Below are 11,016 nucleotides of genomic sequence, written 5' to 3' on the forward strand. Positions count from 1 at the left end.
ACACCAGTTTTGTAAACTTTTGGGCAGCAGCAGTTATATGTGTTTTTATCAAAGTTATTATCAAAGAAAATAACTGCTTATAACTGGAACACTACAATAAAATAAGTTTTGTGTTGAATTTAGGTAAGCAATAGCTTAAGTAGTTTTGATTTTGATTTTCATCCTACAGCTCCCACCATATATATAGTGAGAAATGCTCACATAAAATAGACCAAGAACATTGTTGCTGTCTGCAGACTTCATAATTCACATTAAAAGGGTTTTCAAAGCAGTGACCTACTTAAATGTTTTTTGTGTCTTGAATTTTAATCTTTTTTTCTGTAACAAAAACCCTGCTGATTAAAGCTAAATTTGCTTTCTTTCAACATCTTTGATTCCTATTAGCAAAGTTAGGTTAGATTAAAATCGAGAGCAGTTGTAACTCACTTTCGTTATTCATCCACTGACTTTTCAGGTCCAGAAGAAGAAATTGTCTATCAATCAAGAGTGATAACTTTCCAAAGCAGAATTTTACTGCCATTAGGCTAAATTAAGGCATACTCCATACAGGAATTTGGATAGTAGGAGATTTTCTGGGAAGTGACAGTAGAACTTCTTTATCCAACTGACTGAATTAAAACCAACAGCATCACTACATAAATACACCAGAATGAAAGTTTGGTCAGAGTTGTCATGCAACTGTAGTTTGCAATCTCCTCAGCTGAACAGATACTGTTGTAATGGATCCACTGATGATTTAATTCAAATAAAAGGCCTTTGTTACTTTCTTCCCTTGCTTTGTCTACACTGACACCACTATCCAGAAAACCTCTAGAAGCTGCCCACAGAAGCCAAGAGACACAGTATGATAGAAAGCAGTATCACTCCCATCACACATTTTTGTTGTCCGTGACATACTTTTCTTTAAATCCATTTCTCAGCTCTGTAACCTGGTCTCACCCATCTGGTCTTTTCTCTACCTTCTATCCAGCATTTCTAGCCTCATTGCTTATCTCTCCTCACTTGCAGTTAATTGAAGATTAAGCTGAGTTAACAATAGCGCCCCAAATTGTGGAGCAGATTAGAAACTCAGAAGGGCTCAAAGCTAGGGAGCTATAAAACCTAAGAGTCATCTCATGAGCAGAATTATTCACACAGAAGTAAACTCCAAGTCCCAGAGTTTATGCTTCTTCCCCACAACTGTCATGCACATGTGGTTTATAAATTAACCACACATACCGACCAAAGTCAATGCTGCATAGATCACTGCTTTAGAAGAGTAACAGTGGCTGAATCTCTGGAGACAGAAATTGTGTTTTTGTCTGAAAAGCAACAGCGTGGCACAATGAAAAACAGTGACAGCTTATTGTGGAAGCAGAGAAGCGCTTTTCCAGGCACGAGGGTGCTGGGAGGAAGGCACGGCTTTGGGAATGACAAGTTTCTAACATCAGCATTCTTGTGCGGGGCTTTCAGCATTGGCACTGCTGTGGGAAGCTTCCAGTATCATGTTCAAGCATGGAAAATTCTCAATACTGCCTTCCTTGTTGGAGGACAGACAGATGTTAAGGAGTACAACTGTTTGGTTTCTTATGTGTCCTGTGCTGTATTAGACAGCATGATGTAACACTGTATGGATCAATTTAAGTGTACAAAAGCTTTCTTTTCCAGGTAAGAAAATTTAAAGAACCTAATTTCTTTCTTAAAACATTTGATTAAATCATTTGAAAGGCAGATCTCCTTTTTTCCCATAGCAGTAATTACACTTTCTCAACCCACCTGCTTTTCCACAATCATTTTCTTCGTATTTTTAGAGCAGTTATAAAAACAGAAGCAACAGTAAAAGCCTTACTGTGATTATATCACAAACTTTCCAAAGGCTGTTCCAAAGTATTTTTTTTTCCATGAACTTGGTATATATATGTTAAAAGAGTGAAAATTTAATAAAACTAAAGTGTTGGGGTTTTTTTTTTCCCCTCCAATAATTGACAGAGTGTGTCTAGGTCAGTCTGGCAGGCAAGGAATGGTTTTACACCAGAGATACCAATGGTTGTACTCCGATTCAATCAGTACACACCTGTATTGCAAAATTCTACCATCTTTTACAAAACTGCTTTATTAACTAGAAAACACAAGAAGCTGTCATCAAGACATGGTTTACCACAAAGTAAACAACTGACCCATCTGGCAGCTTAACTCACCAAACAAAATAGCACTTTCCATGTAAAATATGAAGTTAAGGCATATTTAAAGCCACATGACAAATTAAAATAACTCTTTGCAAAGTGGATAGACTTACATAGAACTCAGTACTGTAGAACTGAAACATTAATTTGCTACAGAGAAGCAGTGGAATGGTTTACAGTAATAACAAACCATCCCCCATGTAAATGTTTATTTTAGATGGTAAGGAAGACTAAGCTTTATTTCTATGTTAAACACTATCAAAAGTAATAGCCACATAAGTGAACTGATACAAGATTGTGGATAACTGGCTTGTGAAGGCTTTGACATCTGCAGAGGGAATGCATATCTGCGGGTTGCTGTGTCAGTTTACCTCCCAATTACCCCCTTCTGTAGTGGGTTTTGGCTTTTAGGACTGTAGTTTAGGCAAATATACAAAGCTTAAAATGAAACAGGGATAAAGAAGGCATTTACTACCACATTAGTGAACTGAAGAAAAAAGGCTTGAAAAAGTGTACCTAATAAGTTCTTATACTGAGCAACTCTGAATGGGGAGACTGGAGATCAAGACATTGACCACTCTCACACCTGCAGCTACCCAATACTCTCACATAGCTTAGGGATTTGTACTGCTGTCTCAAAGCTTGATTTGTTTTTTCTTACCATTGAGAAAGGTTAATGTGATTAAAGCTCTACTGAAGGTATCTCATCTTCAGTAAACAAAGTCATAACCTGCTTTTCACCAGGGCTATAAACTACACCTGAAAAAACAAGAGTGTTAAAAACCAATTAGATTACTAAGAATATTTACCCAAAGTAGAGAATTGGATGAAGATAATCAGACAGAAGAAAACCAACATCAGCAAAAGCTGTATCATGTAGTCTGGGGTCACATCACAGTAAAATAAGTGACTGTATGGAAACTTTCTTCCCAAACCCAACGGGCCAGATTCACAGCTAGCGGTGCACTTGAAAGCACTAATGCAAACCACAGGCGTGGTTTGCACGAAAACCTCAGTTCGACCGAGATTGGGCCCCAGGCTTTCCCTTGCTGCGGCTTGCACTTTACAGAGAGCCCGGGTGTGAGTGGGGGAACCCACCTCTCACAAGCAACCCCAAAACCCCTCCAGCCTGGGAGAGGGGAGCAGGAGGGGCTTCCAGGAACGGGTTAGCTTAGGCGCCGAAACCCAACTTTCAAGCCAACGGCTGCTGCCCGCCAGACCCCCGCCCCATGGAGAGAAGGACGGAGGGATGGAAGGCGGCGCTGCTGGCCCCGGCCGCCCCCGAGCCGGGGGAGGCAGCGCTGAGGGACCCGACGCACAACCCGGCCCGCCGCCGGGCCCGCTCGCTTTGTATTTTTAAACCACGCCGCAGCGCGCGCGCTCCGCCCAATCAGATCGGCCGCAGCCGCCGCCAGCCAATGGCGAGGGCCCCCGCGGTTTTTTAAACCGTCCCTCTCCCCCAATCGCCGCCCAGCGCGCTCCGCCCTGCCCCGCCCCCCCACTCTCCTCACCCCAACCGGTTCCAACGGGTATGAGCGCCAACGACCCCCTCGCGCTCGACCTAGCTCGGGAGTTGCTCGGCTTCTGACGTCAGAGCGGCACGCGGCCAATCCCGGCCGGCCTCTGCGCCAAGGGGCGGAGCTTCGGGCAGTTTGAACCGGCGCGGCAGCCAATCGGCTGCGGCGGGGGGCGGGTCCCCGGGCGCCGCGGGTCGGGTTGCTGTGGCGGGCAGTGCCGCGGAAAACAAGAGGCGGTAAGTGCGCGGCCGGGCACCATTCGGCAGCAGCACCTGAGGGAGCAGAGCCCGCGCCGCCCGCTCCGCTCAGCCAGGCAAGGCCCGCGCAGCGTGAGCGCGCCGGGAGAGACGGAGGGAGAGCGGGAAGGAGGGGACGGTAGCGGCGATCCTGGGCGCAGAGGCAGCGAGGGGCTCCGACGGCGGGCGGCGCGCCCGGGGCTGAGGGGAGGATTCCTGGCGGGCGGGTGGGGCCGGGAGGGCGGCGGCCGCTCCGGCCCCGGCGGGGCGGGCTGGGGCACGGGCGGCGGGGCCGGGCGGGCTGCCCGCTGCAGCCGTCGCGGGGGGCGGGGAGAGGCGCCTGGCGGCGGAAGGTGCTGCGGCCCCGGCGGGGGGGCGCGGGGAGAGGGGCTGCGGCGGGGGCGGGGTCGGGCGCGCTGGGGCGGGAAGGCGCCGGCGGGCGAGAGGCGGGAACGGCCTGAGGCGCGGCCCCGCCCCACACCGCCTCCCCACCCACCTCCCCCCGCAGGGACCCGCCGCCGACCTCGCCATGGGCAAAGGCGACCCCAATAAGCCGCGGGGCAAGATGTCCTCGTACGCCTACTTCGTGCAGACGTGCCGCGAGGAGCACAAGAAGAAGCACCCGGACTCGTCCGTCAACTTCGCTGAGTTCTCGCGGAAGTGCTCAGAGCGGTGGAAGGTGAGCGGGGCCGGGCCGAGCCGTGCTGAGCCCTTGCCCGGCCAGCCCCCGCCCCTGCTGCGGGCTGCTGGGAAAAGATCCCTGGTAGCAGCTGCTGCTTAGGCGTTAGTGGGTCAGTAGCTGCTTTATCTCATCCAGACTCTTCTTTCCTCTCTGTGTGTCCACAGACAATGTCAAGCAAGGAGAAAGGAAAGTTTGAAGAAATGGCTAAAGGAGACAAAGCTCGTTATGACCGGGAGATGAAAAACTATGTTCCTCCCAAAGGCGAGAAAAAGGGAAAGAAAAAGGACCCCAACGCTCCTAAAAGACCACCGTGAGTGTTTCTAGAACCCCCTCCCCCCACACAGAAAAAAGTATTAGTTCTAATTGTTTGATATTTAACTTTAATCACTGTCTCTCGATGTAGATCAGCATTCTTCCTTTTCTGTTCTGAACACCGTCCGAAAATCAAAAATGATCATCCTGGCTTGTCTATTGGAGATACAGCAAAGAAATTAGGTGAAATGTGGTCCGAACAGTCGGCCAAAGATAAACAGCCATATGAACAGAAGGCTGCAAAACTAAAGGAGAAGTATGAAAAGGTACAGTAAAAGCAATAAAACAATAGTAAAGTTGTGGAGCTCACTGTAAATATGTGGCTTGTGTCTTGCACCCAAAGCGTATGGGGTTTATAATTCTTAATGCTTACGTCAATCTCTGTCAGGCTTTAGAACACATGGAAAGGTATGCTGGGGCAGGTATCTGGAATCCTTACAGGGAACCTGGATGTGGGTTTTGCATGTCTAGAGATTTTACCAGTAAGATGCCTCACTACCAGAAAACAGGTCACCTGCTTGCTAAAATAAATACAGTCAGACTCCAAAGCACTGTGGTCATAAAATTCTTAAAACTGTCTGCATTGAATGCTCTTTTGCCTAAAGATGTAAGCATGAAAGTCCCAAGGTGGAAATCCTGCTGGTTTGCATGCACTGTGTTTGATCTGTGCAGTGCAGTTGTATTGAAATACCATAGTACAAATTTGTCTTCAGTGTTCTATTGCTAGCAACTTAACAGCACTTTTTTTGCAGGATATTGCAGCATATCGTGCCAAGAGCAAGAGTGATGCAGGAAAAAAGGGCCCAGGTAGGCCTGCAGGGTCTAAAAAGAAAGCAGAACCAGAGGAGGAGGAGGAGGAAGAGGAAGAAGAGGAGGAAGAGGAGGAAGAAGATGAGGATGAAGAATAAATGAATGTCCTGCTGTAAAGATTTATGCTCAAAATCCAATATTTTGCTAAGAATGTGAACTCAAGTGCAGCTCATTGTTAGCTTCGGTATAAAAATCTGTACAGAATTGTGTATAGGTAATGTGGTTCCTTGTAGGGAGACTTCCAATTTATAATGTAAGCAGTAGCCAAGGGCTGCTACAGTTTGGTTTGAGAAAAAAAATTGTTGAATGTTTCTGCTGTTTCTGCATATTTAATGGTTTTGTTGAAATTCAGTGACTGATAGCCAGGTGTTTCTTTTTAGCTAAGTAAAACAAAGGTAGCTTAATAGCTGATCTTCTATTTTGTAGTATTTTGTTGCATTGTATTACTTTTTTAACAGTTTTGTAATAAAATGTTGTACATGATTAGTTTTGTATTCATGATGTTTCTGAGAAGCTGGGCACCCCCAGAAAGCTGGGATCCTGCGTGGGAAAGCGCTTTGCGGTGTTCTTGGGCTCCTGCTGTTACTGCAAAACTGGCAAGTCCCTTAAGGATTGACTCTTGGAGCTTTTGCTGCCACTTAAACTCCTTTAACTGATTTCCTCTCCCACATCCACTGCCATGAGTTGCAACTGATGCTTTCCTTGCAGTAGCATTTGCTTGTGTTACCTTTTGGTTAGAAACCAAAAACCTATTAAGTAGTGAAGTTCTTGGTAATCACTCTTGGATTATTTTCTTTCCCCGGACTGCTGAAGGCACAGGACTTTGTTCTGGCATAGTAGCCGACAGTGAGTGAATTTTTGGAACTTTCTCTTGCAGAGCTCAGGGTCACTGGCCTTAGCTATAAGACAGATGTGGTTAGAGGCGTGTCTTCCCAGATGTTGCCTACTCCTTCCCTCTCCCCCTGGCTCCAGTATTAGTGGCTTCTCATAAAATACACAGTTTGCAGAACAGCATGAAAGATGTTGGAATGTTATCTCCACACATGCCAGTAGATTCCTGCAGAAAGAGAAGGCATTTATAAAGAACAAGTGCACCTGATATGTTCCTGTTCGTGGCTGTAACAGTAGCACCAGTTACACTGTTTCTTGGTTTTCACTTTTTATTTTAGTTTAGTGTATTTAAAGGCTTAAATCTAGATCCCTAACAATGTTTTCAACTGGGGAATTTGAGATCCTACAGCTAAACTAAATAGCTTAATTTGTTGAGCTAAATACCAGGAAATACCTTTTATTAGCCCTTGAAAGTCCAGCCCTGAAATGTGTAATGTCTAAAAAGTTATATTAAGGGCAGGCTTCCAAGATTTTGTTTAAAATGCCTCCCTATTGTCCACTAGCTTATGAAATATGTTTGTGTCCCATCATTGTATTATGTGTAAGATAAAAAGTGTTTCCAGGACTTTACTATGGTAAATGTCACTGGGTAGGTCAACGATAACAGCACTTTCTGAAACAAGAAAAACAATTTCCATACTTAAAGAATATACTATGTAACTGTAAGGGCAATTCAAACATTTTTATACTGGAGTAGGTGTTAGTCTTTGAGAGCCTTAGAAGCCTAGAGTTGCTTTTTCTCCCCACCCTACCCCTGAGATACGTAAGTAGCGTCAGAAGGATTAGCTGCTGTTTTACATGTTGCACCTGCCAGAGATAACTTGGTACAGGTGGGATCAATGGCTCCATTTTTCAGGCTCAGCTTTCGGGAAGCCACAGGCTTAAATTGGAAGTGGGAGGCAGTGGTTCTGTGCACAGCACCTCCAGTGCTCAAGAACATTTTTGCTGTAGAATTTGCAGTCCTACAGCACCTGTATCCTTTACTCAAAAATTCTTCCATCTAGAGGCAATTCCCTGTTATAGTGTGTATCCAAAATTATTCTGGTCTTGTTACCATATCCTGTTCAGATTTCCCCGTAGAAATGCACCATCACCTCCTCTCAGTTCTAGCATTCTCTCCCTGTGCAGAACAGTGATGCTTCAAGAAGTCTTTCTGATAGGATTATTTAAATCTTCTGCAGTGGAGGAGTAAAGTCAGAGTAAATTGACCAATTTGATTATTTGAAACATTTTGGGGTTTTTTGTTTGGTTGTTTGTTTTTTTTTTTTAATTGGAACAAAATATAACCTTTCAGGTGTCCCACAAGTTGCACAGGTTGCAGAATTTTAAATACTGTGTCAGAATAAGAACACATCTTGAGATAATTCAGAATAAGGGAGCTCTTCTAATATTTTTCTCAGTGAGCTAAAATAGCTTTTGGATTCTATTTCATTTAAACACTAATTGGCTAATTTAGCTTCAGCACAACTTCTGCACAGATCACTGCAGAATTGCCTAATGTTGGCACTCTTGTGTTGCACGTCCTAACAATGCTCTGTGAAACAGTGCCTGTGGGTTACTTTTGTTCATGATCTCATTCACAAATATATCCTGACTGCTGGAGAGATCTTTATTGTGAAAAACAGGCTGCTGCACTGCTCTATAGCCTGTCCCACATCATGACACAGATCACTTTGTGTGCACACCAAACGCTCTGTATCAGGCTGATCTATCAACTGAGAACGATGTCATGACTAAAGATAATTAGCGTTTTTTAAAAAAGCATATTTTGTCCTTTTGGTAAGAAGGATGTTCAATATAAAGGCAAATGGAAAAGAGTACATGAAAATAACTGCTTTCAAATTAAGCTTTAAAAAGTATGATGTGTCAGGTCAGGGAGTTCATGTAATGCCCATCTGTGAGCACTTGCTGGAAAGGACTAATAGGTAATCAAAGTGTAAGGGGGATGTTTGGAAAAGATAAGGCCACAGAAGAAAAGCTAAATTAGTTTTTCACATCAGTGTTCAATATAGACAAACTTATGAAATAACTCACTGGAGGTGAACTTGGAGGTCTAAAACTAAAACTAAAAAGGATGCCCCAAATGGTTGCAGGCATTGTGAGAACGCTCACATTGCACTAGACATCCAGCATAAAGACATCCCACACAGTAAAGCAGAGCAAAAGACCACCAAAAATAAGTCTGAGGTGGAAAAAGAGGAAGAATGAGAGAATAACAAATGTAGGAAAGCAGTGTTTAGAAAGTTCAAGTTATTTCTAAACCAGTAAGCCAGAAAAAACCCCGCACATCAACAGGCCAGACACAGCAACGTGGCAAAGCAAAAGAGCATCACAGCAATATGAGAAAACAGACAAATACGTTTCAAACACATCTGTCATGGTAGAACTCCAACCAGCAACCAAGCCCCACACATCCCCCACACAGTGAGATGGGGGAGAGAATTGGAACGGTAAAAGTAAGAAAACTCATGCCTTGAGATAGAAGCAGTTTGATAACTGAAATAATATCATAATAAATGAATAAATTGTAATGAAAAGGAAGGTAACAAAAAGAGAAATAAATTAAGTGATGCAAATGAAAAACAACCAAATGATGCCCAGCCAGTTCCCAAAGAGTATCTCTCAGCCAGCTTTCACCCTGGTTATATGCTGACCCATATGGTATGGAATACCCCTTTGGTCAGTCGTGGGGGTCACCTGCCCCAGCTGTGTCCCCTTCCAGCTTCTTGTGCACCCCCAGCCTCCTCACTGGCAGGGCAGCATGAGAAGCTGAGAAGTAAGTCCTTGACTAAGTGTAAATACTGCTCAGCAACAACTAAACCATCAGTGCATTATCAACATTATCCTCACCCTAAATCCAATTCCCAGCATTGTACCAGCTACAAGGAAGAAAATTAACTCATCTAAAGTCTGGGCATCCTCAGAACCAAGAGGGCTACCAAACTGTCCTAGGGACAATGGATGCTCAAGATACAGTAGCAATGCCTACAAGAAAACTTTTTTAACCTTGTAGAGGAGCTTCAGGCAGTTTTCATGACAATTTTTTTTTAATACAAGAGGGCATGGTGAAGCATCTGTCTCAAATCCAAGTGTAAAAGGTCTTGAAACAAAATGACAGGACAGATGGTATTCATCCAAGAATTCTAAGGGAACTCAAGTGATGAAATGGCTGAACTTTGAACCATACTTTATATTTTTTTTTCACTTAAAACTGTCTTAAGTGCTAGAGGAATGGAAGGTCACAAACATGACACTAATTTTTAGAAAATATTCTGTGGAGGTGCAGAGAGCTTCAGACCAGTAATGTCCATATGGCAAGTTGGTAGGAGCCACAGTACAGCTGAGAGTTGCTGGACAAATGGCTAAATAGAACTTGTGATTTCACAAGAGGAAATCCTGTTCCATAGAGCTGTAAATATTCTTCAAAGAAATCTATGAACATTAAGGTAAAGGAGATCAGGTAGTTTTGGTCTACTTGAGCTTTTCTGGTCTACTTCTCATAAAAGAAATAAGTCACCATTGAAGGTCTTGGATGAATAACAAGAGCTAGCAGTGAAGATCTGCAAAGTCAGCCTGCAGCCTGAAGTGACGGAACAGTAAAACCAGCAGGTGAAATATGGTGTAAGTACAAATTGTATTACACGTTAATATGTGCTCCCCTACCACACGTGAAGGGGAAAAAGCAGACCTAACATTCAAGTCATGGGTAATATGGGGTAATATTACTTTAGTCTTGAGGAGATGCTGGAGCTGTAACAGATAATTCTGTGAAGACATAATGAATATTTGCTAGAAAAGCAAATAGCATGTTAGGCATTATCAGGTAAAAATGTTACAAGCAAAATATATATTCAGTATTGCCTTATCATCTTCCTAGAGGAATAAAAGGTTTCCTTTTTCTTAGATCATCGAGGAACAAAGCCTATTTACAAAGTTGGTCTTATTTTTCCAAAGCAAAACCTATGGTCTGGAAAATTGTGACTATGCATGCGTGCGTGCATGTGTGTGTGTTTGCATGTGTCTTGATTAGAACAGCTATAGACGTGGGAACTGACTTCAGTACAGACAGGCTTTAAAACTCCTATAACACTAATGAAGTTGCAAATGATTGTGGAGAGAAAATAAATAAATAAAAAAAATTAAATAGGAGTTTTACCTTTGATTAGCCAATGATGTATTGAACTTTTTCCTCACAGTGTATCATAGGCATCTGGTCTTTAACACTGGTACATAATCTAGTACATATTGTTCAGTGATGGATTATTTGCTGTGGTGGTTACTGTTGCTGATCCCACTTCACTTGCCTTAGCATAGATTTGTTTTTCTGTTTGTTTTCTCATTTTGGCTTCTATTTCTTTCTGCATCTTGAAATATCTAAGTGTTTTACCAGCAAGCTCTGCATTCCC

General features: G+C 43.6%; 1 protein-coding gene across 2 annotated transcripts; it reads left to right on the plus strand.

Annotated features, from left to right (window-relative positions):
• Positions 1–3,822: 3,822 nt before the first annotated feature.
• Positions 3,823–6,202, plus strand: HMGB2 (high mobility group box 2). Of its 2 annotated transcripts, none has more exons than XM_048303652.1 (5): positions 3,823–3,915; positions 4,424–4,594; positions 4,762–4,907; positions 5,001–5,175; positions 5,662–6,202. In XM_048303652.1, exons 2-5 carry the CDS (start codon positions 4,445–4,447, stop codon positions 5,815–5,817), a joined length of 627 nt encoding a protein of 208 aa, XP_048159609.1. In that variant the 5' UTR covers positions 3,823–3,915; positions 4,424–4,444; the 3' UTR covers positions 5,818–6,202. The 2 variants fall into 2 exon arrangements, with proteins under 2 accessions (XP_048159609.1, XP_048159610.1); XM_048303653.1 differs by having other exon boundaries at positions 3,915–3,992.
• The last annotated feature ends 4,814 nt before the right edge of the window (positions 6,203–11,016 follow it).

Source organism: Corvus hawaiiensis, chromosome 5 (assembly GCF_020740725.1).
Source record: "Corvus hawaiiensis isolate bCorHaw1 chromosome 5, bCorHaw1.pri.cur, whole genome shotgun sequence".
NCBI classification, from domain to species: domain Eukaryota; kingdom Metazoa; phylum Chordata; class Aves; order Passeriformes; family Corvidae; genus Corvus; species Corvus hawaiiensis.

Coding starts and splice junctions, on each gene's coding strand:
- HMGB2 (XM_048303652.1), top strand. CDS start 4,445: ATGGGCAAAGGCGACCCCAATAAGCCGCGGGGCAAGATGTCCTCGTAC. Junction 4,908..5,000: donor AACGCTCCTAAAAGACCACC/GTGAGTGTTTCT, acceptor CTCTCGATGTAG/ATCAGCATTCTTCCTTTTCT. Junction 5,176..5,661: donor TAAAGGAGAAGTATGAAAAG/GTACAGTAAAAG, acceptor CTTTTTTTGCAG/GATATTGCAGCATATCGTGC.